This window comes from Pundamilia nyererei, unplaced genomic scaffold (assembly GCF_000239375.1).
Source record: "Pundamilia nyererei isolate P.nyererei 1_Seehausen unplaced genomic scaffold, PunNye1.0 scaffold00042, whole genome shotgun sequence".
Classification (NCBI taxonomy): Eukaryota; Metazoa; Chordata; class Actinopteri; order Cichliformes; family Cichlidae; genus Pundamilia; species Pundamilia nyererei.
In genome coordinates this window covers 1254438-1273283 of record NW_005187443.1, presented here as the reverse complement: position 1 = coordinate 1273283, position 18846 = coordinate 1254438, and the positions used below count along the sequence as shown (strand labels likewise).

Sequence of the window (18846 nt, the reverse complement as noted above, 5' to 3'; positions counted from 1 at the left end):
GCCACAATACCCCCCCCCCCATTATTATCTTGGAGGCTGTTCTGTCCCATATCAGACTTTCTTTTAACAATGGCGGCACATATATGTTCATTAAATGCTGTTGCACGAGGTGTTTTTAGCGAGCTGCTGCTGAGCTGCTGTGACAAAAGCAAAACTCTCATCTGGGAGACAGAGGTGGGAGTCCCCCTACAGGAACATTATCTGAAGACACAGACTTTGATTTTCAGTTGCGTTCTGTAAAGGCAGTGGTGACACAGTTACTTACAGTGAAGCTCACATGTAATTTTAACACTATAACACTGAATTCAGAGGTGCAGAAGGAAAGCTGGGAAAGGCTGGAACTGTAAAGAAGAACAAAAGAGTTTATAGTTTCAGCGAGTAAAGTTGTTGGGACTGTCGACCCCTCCTGTCTGAAAAAGCATGTTAAAATCTGATGCTCTGGCGCAGCTGGCTTGCAGACACTGGAGGAAACCCTGGAGTTTTACTGGGGAAATCACAGCCTGTGTGTGTATTATAAATGAACCATCGCTGTTTCTTTCTTCTCATCCCTCTGTCTTTGATATTTTGTAGCAGCCATTAATATCTTGACAGGCAACCTTAATGAGTACATTCTGTATAATAACTGTCCATGAAAACAATTCTTTTATATTCTTTCATTTTGTTTTGTTTTAAGGTGGACCAACTTCTTTGTAAAGACAAGCAGTATTCCTTTAAGACGGTGGGTGGGGGATCTAGCGTTTTAGAGTGAAAAAAGGGACTTTTACTGAAGTGTGAGGGTTTTTTTTTAATCAAACATTGCAAAAATGGGAATCCTGACGAAAAGGCGATGAATGCGGGTTATCTACCTTTAAAAATGAACCACTCGGTGAATCATTGCTATATGCGCTGAATCTGACAATTTGTGGCTGCCTCAACCTATCGTATACATCTGCTTATGATCTGAATGCAGGCTAGCATAAAAGATACTGAACTGAAAAGAGGATAAATCAGTCTGACATAGTTCTATCGAAGCAATGTGGTTCCTCATTCCACAGACTGAATACTTGTTTGCCAGCCTCATGCGTCACACAGTATATGTCTCCTCCTGTTTTCCCTCTGCTGTTAGTGCTCATCTTCCAAGGATTTTATAACTAAAGGATTAAAATTAAGCTCATTTGCTATTCCTTTGGCCTCTTTCACATTTTAAACAATTATAACTATATCAGTCTCTTTGTGTCCTTCACTGCTGCTATTTTTCATTTCAATCTCATGTTAGCGCACAAAAAATGAAGTCGTTTAGTGGTTAAAACATTCTTCTCATTTCAGCCAGTGAAGCTTTCGAGTCATCCACAGTTCATTGCTTTAATTTTGTCCAAGTGTCTCAGTATTAATTGTGTCTCAGTACTCTGTACTGCACCAGTGAAGACAAGTTTGTTTACAGCATTGCAAGCAAAGGTGTTCTTCAGTTTGACATTTCCATTTCTGGTTAGAATTCATAACACAGATCTCCAACAACCTGCTGTTTTCCTAGTGCACGATCCCTTTAAAAATTTATATCGAGCTGTTTTATTCTTTGAGTACTTAAGTAGTTTTTGCTGTATCACTCCCAATGATCTGTTAAGTGAGTTGTATCTGGTAATTCCTACTGACAGAATATGATTTTAATTAAAGCATCTATTGCTGATCTCTCTGGATCTGTCTGTGCAGCTTGCGTCAGTCTTCTATTTTTCAAACTTTACACAACATACAGCAGTCTGTTGTTCATGACAGATGATTTTTTTCCTATATCAGCATTTACCTATTTCAAGGTACAATGTCTATAATAAAAACAACATTTTTCACAAATGGAGTGCACTCCATGATTCAATAGCATGTAAAATCATCTTCGGCAGGAAAACTAGAAGTATTCATTTCTTGAAAACGGTTGGTCATCTTTAGAATACTTTGGTATACACAGGATTTCATGTCTGACTCGATGATTGCAAGGTGCCCTGCTCCTGTGGCTGTAAAACAAGCCCAAATCATCACCTCTCTACCAGTGTACTTAAACATGGTGCTGTTCATTATGGCCCAACATCTCCCCTCTGGTGTCATCTCTCTGAAGGACATTGTTCCATTTGTTCAGATGCACCTTTCCAAAGCTAAGCCCTGCTGCCATGTTCTTTTTAGAGAGAGACTTTCTCTTTGCAACCCTTCCAAACAAGCCATCCTTGTTGAACCTCTTTCTAATTATTCTCTGATGAACTTTAACATTTAACATGCTCAATGAGGTCTGTAGAGTCTGAGATGTAGCTCTTGGGTTTTTTTGCTTGTTTGTTTCTCTGAGCACTCTAAGCTTGGGGTGACTTTTCTGTCCATACACGGGAAACTCATTGCTCAATTTTAAAATAAACCTGTATGCTCCGGGCAAGCAAACTACACAAACCTTTGTGTTTATATAGGTGCAATAGGTGCATCAAATGCTGGCTGCTCCTTATGCTCTTTATTCCTATTGAAGCATTAACGGCATACTTAGTTTTTTATAGGACTGCATAGAGTCCTGTGAAAGCTTTCTTTATCACATAACCTAACATATACCACATTAGATTGGGTGCTTGGCATTCCTGACACTCACAGCAGTGATTATCGCACTTAAGAAGACTTCTTTATTGGCAACCTGTTTGCTTTATAGATTCAGTGAGTTTTTGTATCTATTCAGCAAGTTGTCTCTGGTGACAAATCTACTGAGCTTTGGGCAAACATTCACCAGTGCTGCTTCACAACTGCGAGGCTTGCTCTGCAGCTGCAGACACACCTCATTCTCTCCACCTGAGTTAAAAACCAACAGAGCTCTTAAATGGGCTTAGAAGTGTGAAGTGTTGCTCTTTTGGTTTCTTACTCAGATGGAGGTTTTGCGTTGCGTTTGTCTTGAAGTTATTAAGTTATCTTAATCAAAAAGAGAAAGGCAAAATCATCTTCTCAGGCATTTCGAAACAGCTTTCAGTGTGGCTGCCACTTTTAGATTGCACTCTGGCAACTTGAATTGTGTGCTTTCTAATTAGAGCATTATTAAAATTGTTAAACTATTACTGTGGACAGTGATAGCAATTTCTAGCTACTCCACAGTAGGAAAACGTTGTTGCTAAAGACACCATACCATCATTATCTGGCTCGTTAGGAAAACGGCATTATCTATATAACACATCGTTACAGAGATATTTTTAAAAATGACATTTCAACTGAAAGTGTGACCTTTATATTTCTTACATGGCATATTTGAGTTTTTAACTTTGCTTTTCTTACATTACCTAATATAAAGTGCTAGTGTCTGATTATATCTGCCCTGTGTGCAGAGGACATGGTTCTGCCTTTTTTTTTAGACAGAACTTTGCCCTTGGTTATAATGACCCACTTGTCCCTCATTAGATCCTAATGGCATTTGACATTTCAATCTTTGTGAGATAAAAAAATAAAATCTAAATATGTACGCTGATGTTCCTGCACCCTTAAACAAACTTGTTCATTGTATTCTTGCTTGTCTTCGCTGATTTCTAATGAATTAGTTGAATAGATTCATCTGTGAATGAATACATTGTACCGTAAAGCCAGAGTTTTCAGTTAATAAATCATTCATAATTACATAAATTATTTTATTTCCAGTTAACCTGGAGGATTTTTTTAATAGAAAGGGCTATTTTCTATCTGATGCAGCTGATTTAAAAAAGTGAATCAATGCAGAAAAACATTGAATTTAATACTTTAAAGCTCTGAGCAGCAGGGTAGTTAATACGGATGCATCTACACAGGTGCATGACTCTGCAAAGTAAATACATTTTGAATAATTGTGTTTGAGTGCCTGGACTACAAATACGATTAACTATTCAGTGCATGTGAATTTATAGCTAAAGCTGGGTGTGATGATGTTTTAATTACACAGAGTTACATAAAGAAGCCTGTGACGTGTCATTTCATGATTCCTTTGCCCGTCTTATCTTAAACATTCCTTCTGGGATTTCACGTGCATCTTTGTTCTTGTGTTTTTTCTCAAGCACTCCTTTGCTCCTTGAAATATCGGGCGTCCAATGATCATCATAAGAGTGCAGGAACTCAGGAATGAATCTGACCTCCAGTTGATCCAGTTGGGTGCGTGATATTTAGCCTCTAGCACTCATCAGGAGTTTTGTGAACAGGAATCAGTTGTACAGTGTATTCACAGACTGATGAAGATGAGCACAGATGATATTATCAGTGGATTTTTCAGGGATAAGATTTTGATAAGTTCTGAAAACAGGAGCAGGGCTTTGAAAATTAATGAATATGGGATTGAACTACACTGGAAATGCAAATGAATTCGGTTTACGGTACACGGGTGTGTGTGACTTCACAGGGGGATTTCTCTTTTTCTTTTGTCTCTTTGATTTTTATTCATCCATAAATGTAGATCTTGGTTACAGTTTCTACATTCTAGCAGCCCTATGTGACGTATGCGACAGAAAATGCTACAGCACCATGAATTATATTCTATGGTTTTGACATGGACGAGATAAATGATAAGTGGCTTGTCACGACTTGTCAATCAGAAGTGGTTTTAGCCTAGAGAGCAGATGTTGAGCATATGTGTTTGCCATGAAAACAGTGACTCAGAACCTGATTGTAATTACAACTAAACAGAGTTTCACCTTTTTAGCAGAAACAATATGTTCTTCCCTCCGCCTCTGCAACTTTCCCACAAAGCGAGGTTCTCTGACCGTAGCTTTAAGGGCACATTCATTGTGAGAAAGAAAAAGTTAGACAAAAGTCATCGTAGAAGTTTGAGATCAGAGTGAAAGTTTGCTTGAGGCACGGTGGACATTTTAGTGACGCCGTTTTGACCTTCCGTCAAATGTTTTCTGCCTGTTCGCTCAGTAGCCCCCCCAGATAAATCTAATTTTGTCCTTTCAGTCAGCTGTACCAGAGTGTCATGTGTTGGAGGCAAAGAGTGAACGAAGAACTAAAATAGCTGAAAAGGGCATAACAAACACTTAGATGGTGTTTTCTTAGAGGTGGAAGTTGTTCTTGCATGATCCGTCTTTTCCTTTTCATTTAGTCTTGCTGAATTTAAGAAAAAAACCAAATTAAAGCCCAAACATCTCAAAACCCCATTGGGCGATGCGTTCCTGCACTTCCACTCTCACACCGACTGTGTGATGCATGAGCTCCCACAGGAATAACAGATGTGTTCTCAAAGCGTTGTGTAATTAATTTTGGAGATGTTAAAATGTTTGCAAAGTCACTCTTTCATAGCTATACAGTCAGGCCCATAAGCACTAGGAAAATGACACAATGTTTGTGGTTTTACCTCGGTACACCACCACAGAAGAGTTTAAATCTAACGATCAAGATCTGGCTATGGCGCTAGGAGAGAAGCGGTTACCAGAGTGTTACGCCAAAGTGTAACTCTGGAAAACTCGTCAGAGCTCCATTCTCCAGATACTTCTCTCTGAAACACAAAGTTTGGTGGGGGAACTCATCTGTAAAGATATTTAAGTCTCGTATGAAGTGTGACTAAAAAACAAAAATGCCATCCACATCTTCACATTGGCAGTGTGACAAAAAACTACATTTATTTTCCTTTGTGTCATGTTACCGATCACAATATAACTAGGTAAGCAACACCCACTGCTAAGAATAGGAAGCTTGCATTGTGGAAGTCATTTACAGAAATGTGCTGAACCCTGCCGGTTTCAGCATGTCAGGTACCCTGTACATGTAATGAAACACCTATACTCTCCTGTGCTAGAGCTACACCAGACTATGAATCCTTAAATGAAGAGTTGTCAGTAGATGTACAGGAGCCTGAACACCTCACCATTGTGTCTGCACTGTCACTTCATTCTTGTAAAAAATAAGGATTGGAGAAATAAAGGATGATATATTGCACTTCTACCTGTCATGTACCACTGACCAGTAGGAAGACAGGACAAAGAGGTATGATGTCATGATAAACAGGTGGGGTTTTTTGGGGTTTTTTGGTATTTTGATGGCTGAACAATGAGATTGCTGGTAATTTATGTCAGGAAATGGAAGGTCAAGTAGATATAGAGCTGAATAGGTAATTAAACAGATAATAAAGGTATACAATAAGAGTGTGTCACAGGAGAAATGGGTTTTGAAAGTCCTAGAGCAGAGCAAGAGATAAGGCTGACCTGGCAGGGAAGATTTGGACACGTGTGAGAAACAGAAAGCAACAGAAGGTTATTTTTAGCCAGCCAATTCCACAAATATTGCAGAGTTGCTCGTTGCTTTTGTTGGTTGGGTTTTGCTAGCCCCACGAACTCCCAGGCACATGCCTGGCATCCAGATCCCAGCAGTGACTGACTGGTTTCTGACATGCACCTGAAACCAGCTCTGACCCCTTTCCAGACAACACACCGTTTAACTGTCACATCCCATCTTTCCATGGCAGGCCACTGCTGAGGTGTCAGTTAGTGCTCTGCAGAGCTAGGTGTTCAAATGGGGTTATAAAATATAGCAGTTAAAATCTTGTAATATGAAATATTAGCAATTATTAGCACTTTTTAATTCCCTACATGGATATCTAAAAGGACAGCAGCACCTGAACACAGATATGCAAAATGCTCCCAGGCGCAGGAAAGGAACACATTAAGTAGCAATTATACCAATTAACACTCCCGAAAACTCCACCAAGGCTATTTCCTGATCAATGAAAGGCTGATACAGACAACTGAGACACTGGCCCTGGAAAATTAAAGGATAGCAATTAATTATTGTTACTACTGATTTGACTGGTCATCTTTTGTATTTTATCAAATATTTGAGCCAAATGCATGATGATGGCACCAGATGGAGCATGTTAACAAGGTTCATGGGGGACAATCCTGACCCAAATTTTGCCACATGCAAATTGTATATTTTATCTTCCACTTTGGAGATTTATTTTAATTAGCCCAGAGTGTATTCACTTTTTTAATACTCGGTGTATGGGAATCCTACTGGCTCTGTTTAAAAGACCAGAGGTTGGATCTCTCTAATATTAAACACTGTCATGGTTTCAAAGGGACTAACTATTTTTTCAGGTAAAATAATTAAAACAAATCAAAGTCATCAATCAAAGCATGACTGCCATAATCCCTCTATATAGAATAGAATTAGAATAGAATAGAATTCAACTTTATTGTCATTGCACATGCACAGGGCAACGAAATGCAGTTTGCATCCATCCAGAAGTGCTTTAGTGATATAGATATATTACAATATATATTAACAATAATATAGATATGTAAGTATATTACAGAAATGGGTCTATTATGGTATGTTATAATGTACACGGTATGAAGTATGTTGTGAATATTCTATAACTATAAGTATGTACAGGCTGTAGTGAGTACAAGCTATGTACAGGCTATGAACAGGATATAAATATGAAATAAAAAAAAACTATACAGAAATCTGAGATATACAGTTATACAGAAATGTGAACTATGCAAGTTATAAACAGTTGTAGGATTAAAAATTATCGTATGTACAGAATGATTATTTACACAGAGCTATACAGTAGTGCAGTTAAGATAAGTGAGATATCTTAACTCGATGTGTACCGCCATCTTGGATTTGTCTATATTCAAGACAAATTGCCAGTTCATTGCAGAGCTAACACCGACAACCACACACTATTATCATTTTGAATCATCAGTTCTCCAAATCAATTCACCTTTGGCTAATTTGGAAAACCATACAGGCACAGGGATAATACGCAAACTCCACACGAAAAGATTTTTTGTTTAACTGGCTGTTTTCTTTCTATTTTTTTTAATATATAAATTTAACAGATCTAATGCGTGCTTTCACCTCATAAAGCCTGAACCATGAAATAATTGCCAGAAAAGTCTAACTGGAGGATTTATGGAACCTTCTGAAAAATTAAGAGGAAAGAAATTAAATATCAATTTGCATATTAGTTATAATTTGTATCCTTTTTGCTACAACGAGCATTTATGTGTATTTATTGCTCACAGTAGCACCACATGTGTCTAATTGTGTACATCAGGTTTTTCTGAAAAAACAAATAAACATGATGTAAAGGTCTCAAAAACTCATGCACCAAGCAGGATTTTTTTTGCCTCATAACTTTTGCACTGTCCACTTCCTGCTGTGACAAAACAAATTTCCCACGTGTGGGACTAATAAAGGTTATCTTATCTTATCTTAGGATGCACTACAGGGTTACAGGACCTTCTTTCTGCTGCAATTGGAGTCTAAAGCATTCCCTAAGAATTGCAAGAGCAAGAGCTTCCCTGTCATGGAAACTGATGCCATGAAGCTCCCAGCGCACACTTTGTGTGCTGATGTTAATAACGGTAGAGGTTTGGAACTCTGCAGTTATTGACTCAGGCAAGCTTTTCACAAACTATGCACGCTGCTCTATAACTCTAGTCAGCCAGTACAAACAAACAGTATAACGTCAATTTCTGCCACAGTGAATTTTATGAAAAGAAGAAACTTTCACTTGCCATTTTTTTAACCCTTACCAAAGCTGGTGAAGTCATCATATGGAGAAATGCTAAGATAGCAGGAGCTCTAGTTCCAATGCGATGCTTCACACCAATATAAATGTATATATAAGTACACACAACACTCAACTGTAGAGTCAGGCATCAGGACTTTGGCAGCAGATCCATTGGGTCCTGTGGGTTGTCACAGAAGCTTGATCATATTGGAATCTGGAGAGTCTGAAGACAACATCAAAAGATCCACATCAATGCCAGGACTCCTGGTTTCCCAACAGAACACTGCATTGTAACAAGATGATCAATGTTATTCTCTCCCAGGGGTTTTAATGTTGTGGCTGATCGGTGTAATCCATAAATCAGTCCAGTGTGGACATTTCAAATCTTGTATACATCTCCATCTCCTCGTTGTGCCTCCCACAGGCAACACAATCTATGAAAGCCCACAGCCATGCAAGTATCCCCCTTTTAACACCGGCAAACCCCTACCCCCAGCAATGACTCATTGTTGCACCAGAAACCAGTGACTGACAGTATATGTCCAAGCATGGACACTCATTTGACCAGATTAGATTTACAGTACGTCTGCAGTGCATTTTAGAGCATTCACCTCGCCTTTTCTGTTTGCACATTATTCAGCCAACATTCATTTAAGCATGAAAAAAGTGTGTCTGTTTGTGTGTGTGTGTGTGTGAACAGCAATTGGGTCTTTGTGTTCATGCCTTACTGTCTGCGTGTGCACCACACTGAACCCAGCTGAGCCACCACAGCAGATCAAAGGCTTATCCCAGTGTCAAAATCAGGACTGTCTCATCCTCGTCAATCCACGGGCTTGCAAAAATTCGATTAATGACAAATGGAGTGAACGCATAAATGTCCTGTTTGTAAGATGACTCATCTACCCTGACAACTGAGAGAGAAAGGCAGTTCTTTCTGAAGAACTTGCTAACTTTGCAGATGAGTGTTACGTCACAGAGGCAGCATGGAAACTGGGTCAGGCCCTTTGCACGATGCTCTGAGGTTTTTTGTTTTTTTTTATGGCGCTATTATGAAATACTCTCAACAGAGGAAAACAGTGTCAGAGACTAACAGCAGTGGTGATATAACCAACTGAAATCAAAGTGGTAGGTAGTTCTTTACTGAGGTCGTGGTTGTTTGGACACTGCATTTCTAATACCTGGTACATAGTTCTGCATTTGCGGTCTGCCTCCTCATAAGCGAGGGATTATAGTTGGTAACATACTGGTCAGGGTCAGCCAAGTTTCTCTGCCCTACACCCAACCTTTCTCTCTCAGACTCTTTCTCTGTCTTTCTCTCTTACTCACATACGCACACGCACAAAACCCTCTCTCCACATCTAAATCTCCCTCTGGGTAATCAGTCAGTGAGTATTTTTAAATCTGTCACTAATCTCTATTATTGGCATAACCCACAGGACAAGGTTACCTTTCATACTTTTGGTACTTGAACACACGACTACATGCAAGTATATACAAGAAGAGTAATGTTCAGTTTATATGCTTGTAGGATTCTTTTGAGCGGAAAATCATGGGAATGTTATGCTGTCCTCATCAATGACACACATTTGACAAAACAGATGCCACAGATGATGTCTCTGCAGAGATGGACTGAAAAATGTCACGATCCAGCTGTGTGGAGGTGGACACGCCAGTAATCATTTAATTGTTTAAAATTCTGCTGTAAAATTTTTGTTTTTTAATAAACTTTACTAGATGTCATCTGATTGAAGAATGATGAACTGAGGGTAAGGATGTTGAAAACAGCACAGTGTATGCACAAATCTGATATGTCTCATGTTTCTTGTCTGTATGTTTTCTGTTTGCACAGGAGACGCTGCAGTCCTTTTCCTTCCTTGTGTTTGTGGCAGTCTGCATTCTGGGATCCATATACCTCTATGTCGTCCTCCCGGAAACCAAAAATAAAACCTTTATGGACATCAGCCAGAGCTTTGCCAAGATTAATAAAATGCCCATCCCCTCGCCTGGTCAGGAAATGGAGCTGGTTCTGTCTATTAACTCTGACACGAATGGAAAAGCCCAAGATGCCACTAAGACGCAAACGTCCTTGTAAATGAAGGAATGAAGCACAGTCATAATCGAGAAGCCATGTTAAATGTGTGAAAATATTTCTTGTTTTTACATATTTACTGAGCATAAAAAATTAAGTAAAGTCAATGCTTTTTTTCAATGTTTTTTTAATATGACTGCAATTTTTTTTAGATAAAGCAATGAAGCAAGTATTTGTCTGTGTCTCTCAATAAGATGAAACAAATCGTTCCTATTCTGTTCTGAGGCTCTTCAGCAGTCACAAAAATGACTGTTGTTTGGGGCTTACATTAGATGTTGATTCCACTGATTGCTTTTACAGTTCTGTCTAATATTAGAGTGCATACAGAGTTTTGTTTCGGTCTGTTAGTCACTGTTTTTTTCACTTTAAGTCTCTACCAATGTCTCTGAAAAAATGTATTTTGCTTTGCCAAAACGTCCACAAAAAACTTAATGGGCTAGGTGTTTCTTGGCTTTTTGATACTGATCTGGTTGTGCACAGTGTTGTCTTCATGTTGACATTGGACCAAAACAGTACAGCTGGGGGCGAGAAAACCAAAACATGCTTTATGGGTTTATCACTGCAAGAAACACATCTCAGATGATTGTGTCCTGACACTAAACAGAGGTGTGCCAGAACCACCAGAAATATGATCATTCTTCTTTAGTAACACCAGTTATAGCAACATCCCATCTCTCTTCATCTCAGTCTTCCCTAAGAGCCTAATAAATGAGAGGTGGGACAGACGTGCATCTGAGGAGAGACATAAATTTCAGGATTATAGCTGTAATCCTGATGTCTTGGTTAACGTCTTAATATACACAACCTGGGAGAGAGAACGCAGAGAGCGCAGTAAAGCTGACAGGGAAAGCTATTTGGATCCTTTCCAAATCTGAAACGAGCCAAGGCTACCTCCCACCAGATGGCTGGAGCCAGCGGAGGAAGTGATCTGAACAGAGGCAGACAAGCGTGGCATTGGATAGCAGTCGCAGTTTGTTCCACAGTAGGGCGTACTCAATATTTGAAAGTCCGCTGCCTGGGGGGCTGACACTCTACCCCCTCATATAGACACAGACACAAAGTGTGTTTCTGTGTGTATGTGTCATGCTATGATGGGATGTCCACGTTTTCAAATAGCATTGTAGAAAGGTGGTGGAGAACCTCCATGCGTCTTCATGTCCTTTTAATTTTTGCAAATATCCAGTGAGTTAGTGTCTCAGATTACATTTACCTAACATACAAGAAGACGGAGAATGTTGTCCCTTACAGCTCTGTTCCAGCTTGCTACTATTGGAGACATATATTGTCAGAAGCATTACTTACTGTGCAATTTACAGAATGCTTTGCTGGGTGAGTGCTGAGAGAGTAATTATGATACCACACTGCTGCAAAGCCGTATATGTTTAATGAGAGAACACTGCAGAGTAATGTATGCTTGATAAATCGCTGGTTAACCAACCCGTCAGGAAGCGGTGTCAAATTAACTTCAGATTATGCAAAATAAGAAGTGGGTGCAACAGGAGGCATGTGTGAATCCCACTCGCATGTCCTATGAAGAGAGAATGACTGAAAATCAAATTTCAAACAATTCCTTTAACCATTTGAAAACAGAACCCATCGAGGATTTTCCTTCCATTTAATTGATGCACTCTGGTATTCAACAACTCCTTGTGTGTAAATATTTAACATTTTATCTTAAATCCAGGTTGTAATGCTCATTTGATTTTACAAAAATGTTACCAGCCTCTTTTCATCTGATGAAACAGCTTCTGCCTGGTCTGGCCTGGATCTCTGCAGCAGCACAGCAAATCATACACTGAATGACAGCTGACAGCAATTTGCAATGTGGGTGATATGATTCCACTTGAAAATAACCATCCATGCATTTTCTTAAGTGCTTTTCCAATTCACTTGTTATGGCGATCGCCTTGCAATTGTAAGGTTGCCGGTTTGAGCCCCGGCTTGGACAGTCTCAGTCGTTGTGTCCTTGGGCAAGACACTTCACCCTACGCCTACTGGTGATGGTCAGAGGGCCCGGTGGTGCCAGTGTCCAGCAGTCTCGCCTCTGTCAGTGTGCCCCAGGGCAGCTGCGGCTACAACGTAGCTTTCCATCACCAGTGTGTCAATATGGGTGGATGACTGGACGGGAGGGAGTGGTATAGCGCTTTCCTAGTCCCTAAGCGCTTTACAAATACAGGCCATTTACCATTTCACTGTTGGTGGAAAAGGTAACTGCCACTCCCATCCATTCTATCTCTTCCACTTTTCCTTGTCAGGGTTGCTCAGGGGTGGGTGGGCTCAGGGTTAGAATGACCAATTAACCTAACCGCACTAACTGGATGTCTCTGGATTGTGGGAGGAAGCCGCAGTACCCGGTGAGAACCCACGAAACACGGGGAGAACAAAGTGAAGTAGGTGAAAAGATGTCAAAAACCAACACATCATGCCACAATCTAAAGTAATTTCCGTCTGTCAGTCTAAAAAGGGTTGAAAATAAATTTTTAAGGCTCCAGTGAACCACAGCGAGAGCCATTATTCACATAGAGAAAAAAACTTTACAACAGTAGCGAATAATCCCAGGAGTGGACAGCCTACCACAATTACTCCAAGAGTACATCGGCAACTCATCCAGAAGGCCACAAAAGAACCCAGAGCAACATCTAAAAACCTGAAGGTTTCAATTGCCTCAGCTAAGGTCAGACTTCAACAATAAGACAGAGACTGGACAAAAGTGAACCCATGGGATGTTCCAAGGAGAAAACCACTATAATAATAATAATGGATTGCATTTATATAGCGTTTTTCAGGGCCCTCAAAGCGCTTTGCAATTCCACTATTCATTCACTCTCACATTCATACACTGGTGGAGGCAGCTACGGTTGTAGCCACAGCAGCCCTGGGGTGGACTGACAGAAGCGAGGCTGCCATATCGCGCCATCGGCCCCTCTGGCCAACACCTGTAGGCGGTAGGTGAAGTGTCTTGCCCAAGGACACAACGACCGAGACACTACTGACAAAAAAGAAACACAAAGGCTTGTCTCACATTTGCCATAAATGTTTGGAAAAATAGTCTGCGGACTGACAACAGAGAAGTTGAACTTTTTGAAGGTTTGCGTCTTGTTACATCTGGTGTAAAACTATAACAGCATTTTTTAAAAAGACTATCATACCAACAGTCAAAAATGGTGGAGGTAGAGTGCTTTGGTGTTTCAGGACCTGGACGACTTGCTGTAATAGATGGAACTGTGAATTCAGTTTTGAGTTATGCAGCAGGACAATTTTCTGAAACACACCAGGAAGTCCACCTCTGAACGGCTCAAAAAGAACATAATTAAGATTTTTGGAGTGGCCTAATCACTTAACTCTAACAAGTTAACAGCTGTTGGTATGGTTTGGCATGCTGTTCGTGCTCAAAAAGCCTTCAATTTGGCTGAATTATAATTCTGCAAATGACAGTGGGCCAGAATTCTTCCACAATGATGTGAAAGACTCACGGGCAGTTTTTCCAAACACTTGATTGGTGTTTGGAAACCATGTTATTTTTCATCCTTGCTGCCAAGAATTTCTGTGGTTTTCTATTTTACCCAATGAAAGCAGTTCTGCAGTCTTCAATGTTTCTGTGCCTCTTATCCAGGTACATTGGAGCCCTTTTTTCTGACACTGCCTGGACTTTGTAGTTTAAAATAAGTATATTCCTTTTTTACACAGTTCTGTTATGGTTAAATATGAGGACAAAAATGTTCTCCAAGTCTGGGTTTCTGACAGTGTGTTGAAGTATATCTACATGAACAGTGACAGAAGGTTTCCTGCACTGCAGATGTGCACTGTATTCTCTCTACATAGTCTGCCTCAGCACTTGAATTATGACAACCAACCAGATGTCTTTGCTTTGTTCATATTGCTGAATCCTGCTTGTATTTCAGTATATTCATCACAAAAATCATTCATGTTTCATGTTTTCTACCACAATAGTCTCAAAGCAAATGCATTTTAATGACTTAATGATGATATGATATAATTTAACATAACCTGATTATTTATCTCTCCGTATAATTCTAACATTGTTCAACTCTATAATCATTTCACTCTAAGCAGACATTTATTGCACGCTACATCTCTGCCATGCTCACCCTCGGAGTTTGTTGCCTCAGCAGTGAAGGATTAACCCACTTTGGAGTCTGCCTGCCCACTGCATTAAACACTCGCTGCTGGATTTGTCTTCTCCATCTGGTCACAGCTAATGGAAAACAAAAGAGACAAACAATCATCGGTTTATCCACCAAATTAACTGTGTCAAACCTGTAATTTACTTTGATGTGAAAACCATAATTATGGAATTTGTCAGACTTTATCTTTTGTCTACACAGCTGCACTATGACTAAGCATCTTTATATTGCACACTATATCCCAAATCCTTTTGGAAAAACATCTAATATTTTCTTTAAATCATATGCAACTATCAAAGCTACATTGTATGGACTAAAGTATTTGGTCACACTTCTTAATCTTTCAGTGTAGGTGCTTTCAGTGCCATTACTGCAGACCTTCCATGATTGAGGAGTTCCAGACCTCCTCAATCATTAACATCAACACCAAACTGTGTGCTGGGAGCGTCATGGCATCAGTTTCCATGGCCAAACAGCTCCTGGGGGTGTAATATTTACGTGGCCCCGTACTTTTGTCCATATAGTGTATTTCGATTTTCACACAAACAAAAACAGGCCAGGATTCTCCTGTCACTTGATAATAACAAGGATGCTGCCTCCCCATCCTCACAACCAACACCAACAGTATTAGACCCTTGGCACTGCGATGAAAACTTCACTGGCGTTTAATAATACAGGCACATCTTGTTTTGCAAAGGAACATTGACCTGTTGCATCCCAGCCTCCCACACCTGCGTCTTGGGGCATTTTTTTGCTTGTTTTTGTGGTACTTATTCTCCGACCCTCTTTTGTTGACTGGAGAGTTGATTGGTTGAACCATGCCACCCAACAGGAAGGTTTGGGGGCACTCTTGATACTGTGAACCATTCAATCTTATTGTGTTGGCTATCGCTTTAAGACCTTTGTTGACATTTGCACTTAATAAAACACAATTTGGCTATAGGGTCCTTCCACTGGCAGCCCTTTTATAAGGCCACTGTGGCCCTGAAGCACCTGCTTTCTCTTCAGTCTCAGTGGTGATAGTTTACCACAAGTAAGCTTTATTACTTCAGACACCCTCAAGCAAGTATGTGAGTGTGTGTATTTAGTAAGCATCGGGTACTTAGGTTTAGCGGATTCTTTTCTCTGGTTTATTACAGCACACATTTCATTTGTACTGTACAGTTTTAATCAAAAACAAAGAAAGAAAAACACACTAATCACTGTAAATAAGGCATCTTGGACTGCCTCTAAATATCAGCTAAACATCCTCAATTTGAATAAAATTTGTAGAGCTGAAACATTCTTTATTCACACAGTAACATGAGCTTGTTCTCATTCCCAGGTAAAGCAGTTTAATCGTAGCTGTAAGTGTCCTTTGTTGGCATAAGCTAACGTGCCAGGTTATTGTGTTAGGAAGACACGTTTGTCACGCTGAACTTTAGGGTTACTGTTTTGTGAACGGGCGCATTTACACAAACCACAGTAGGTTTTTTTTCACCTAGTCCTTTTTAGTGACTTAACCTAACCAAATAGTTTTAAAAGTCTAAATGTAATCAGTGAAGGGAATAAGTCAGAGAAAAACAGAATGATCAGCATGAAAAAAAAGAAAGCTTGTGTACAACAGGGAGGCGCAGGTGGCCTTTGTTAGAACAACATTGCATGACACCCTGGGATGACGCTTTGTGCTTAACCAATGAGAGAACACTCAATGGGTGAGTGATTCTCCTGTTACTGGCCGAGATGGTCACTTTAAGTGTGTGTGTGTGTCTGTGTGCGAGCTGGCTCAAAGCTCACAAAATAGGGAGACCACACATAATGGAGTTTGAAAGAACCTAATTTTATTGAATTCAATCAAAGTCTAGCGAAATGTGGAGTGTGTGAATGCAGATACGTGGTCTTTAAAAGAAAGTAAGTTCAACCATAAAAACTACACAATTTAAAATAATTAACCAAGTGCTGACAGGTGTAGTTCCTCTCAGGTCTCTAACTGACTACTTTTCAAAAGTCGCTGCAGGTTGAATTTTTATGTTTATGTAGATACATAAGCATGGAAATAAGATAAACATCTCTAGATAAAGTCATTTTTATCAATAAAATAAAATCAAAATATTTTTATACCATCACCCACCAAACAGAGCTGGACTCAATATGTACACACTCGCTTTCTATGGCTGTGTATATGTGCTTACATACACACTATGCTTCATCTGTAATGTTGCCATCATATGTAGTTGACCAAGTCTGCTGGCTTAATTAAATAAAAGCTAACTTTATGCAACATTACAAACATGTCTTTCACTGCAAGCCAATCATCTCCCAAGTGTTGGTCTTCTCACCTGTTTTGGATGAAAACCTTAACAATTTGAATTATGGTGTCATTAAAACAACAACATGGAAAACATGAACATGACAAAGATCTTGAAATGAGTTAAGTTGCAACAGGGTTGGAATATGTTTGGTATTCGAGAGCAGACAGCTTTACTGATTTCATTTCACAGTCATTTGTTTGGGGTTATGCATTTAAACATTGATTCGAAAACAATTAGATGTGTGCTGGCCTATTATTCGAACAAATCAATAGGCTAGCCTAACATTACATGGGGAGAAAAAAGGAAAAAGCAACAAGTCTTTGGATTCTATCAGTGAAAGGCCAAATCTGATTAGACTGGCTTCGACAATGAGCTGATTTGCTTTTGAGATGGTTTCATTATTTCAGAGAATTGATGGCTTTTTTCAACCTCTGTGCCCTTTTATCGCTGGACACTGCATGGTGTGATGCAAGTCAAAGTGATCCAGTGAAAAATAAATTACTCAATTACTTAAAGTCGTAAACCTTGCTCAAATGCAGCACATTTGAGTCCCAGACTGTTAACACATTGGAGCCTTGTCTGTAAATAGCTTGACATAAAAGTCCAAAAATGATTGTTGTAAAAGCAAACTTTCATCGTGTTTCCATTTCAAACTTGTGACAGATGGGCCAAATGTTGTCACCTACTCTTAAAATCTGCTTGAAAAAAAAGTGCCAAACTCCATTACAACTGGAATTGACAAGATGGTAAGAGACATAGATGTTACAATTAAAGCAAAAGAAGCAATGAGTTAACATACTGTAAATATATTGTCTGGCTTGATGAACAATGGCAATCTGCTTGTCAGGCTCGGATCTTTATAAATGGAATCACTCCCCAAAGTGGAACACCATCGCGGATAATGTTTTCCTGCTGTCAGCATCTCCTGGAATGGAGAGAAAGCTCCACCTGTACTCGCAGAAAGAAAGCTCAGGGCCAGAGGCTTGCGTTCCCTGCCATCACATCAACCTAACATAAATGACATATTCATCAGTTACCATGGCAACAGACCACCATTCTGGGCAGGGTGGGATGGGGGAGTGACCTTATACGGTATAGCAATGGCAGCGCAGTCAGGCAGCAATGCGGCACCTCTTATCACCCTGTAGTTTAAGGAGGGGAGCATCATGCTAATGTTCTTAGCGCTGCTGCTACATCGACTTCAAACCTCCAGACCGACACTCCTGTCCGGTCCATAGCCTAGCGCTGATTATACATAGATAAAACTCTCATGCTTCACAAAACTTCTGACTAACATGCTTTGTAATGAAACACAATTTAAGAAGCATGATATTGAGCCCAGCACCTCTGGGAATTATGTTTATATATGTAAGATCACAAGAGGAACCAGAGTTTCACAGCTAATAAAAGGTAGTGGCTTAAAGAAAAAGAGAAGTCTTGTGATAGTAACAGGATGCATCAAGCTTCCCTAAATACTGTATCCAACGACTACAAGACAGTTTCTGCCAATCAACCGACATAAAGTGCATGTGTCAGTGTTATGCCCTCCTCTCCCCACTGTATAAAAGGTCTAGGCTTCTGAGGGCTTCCCATGAAGCTGTGAGCCTTTCTTCTGCTGCACTCATCTCCCTTCACTTCATGTTTTTATACACCACTCTGCATTTAATCAGAAGTTATTATTAATCTCTGGCTCTCTTCCACTGCGTGTCTTTTGTCCTGTCTTCCTCCCCTTAACCTTAACCAGCTGTGGCAGATGGCTGCCCATCCCTGAGCACTGGTTCTGTTGGAAGTGTCTTCCTGTTAAAAGGGAGTTTTTCCTTCCGAATGTTGCTAAATGCTTGCTTATTGGAGGTCATC

The 18846-nt window shown here is 39.9% G+C and overlaps 1 protein-coding gene across 1 annotated transcript in view; it reads left to right on the top strand.

Annotated features, from left to right (window-relative positions):
* The window catches only part of slc2a9l2 (solute carrier family 2 member 9, like 2), a 90859-nt gene extending 80266 nt beyond the window's left edge, over positions 1 to 10593 (top strand). The window contains exon 12 of the mRNA XM_005731391.1: positions 10314 to 10593. Coding sequence (XP_005731448.1) covers positions 10314 to 10556 — 243 coding nt within the window. The 3' untranslated portion in view covers positions 10557 to 10593. The remainder of the gene's footprint in view (positions 1 to 10313) is intronic.
* The last annotated feature ends 8253 nt before the right edge of the window (positions 10594 to 18846 follow it).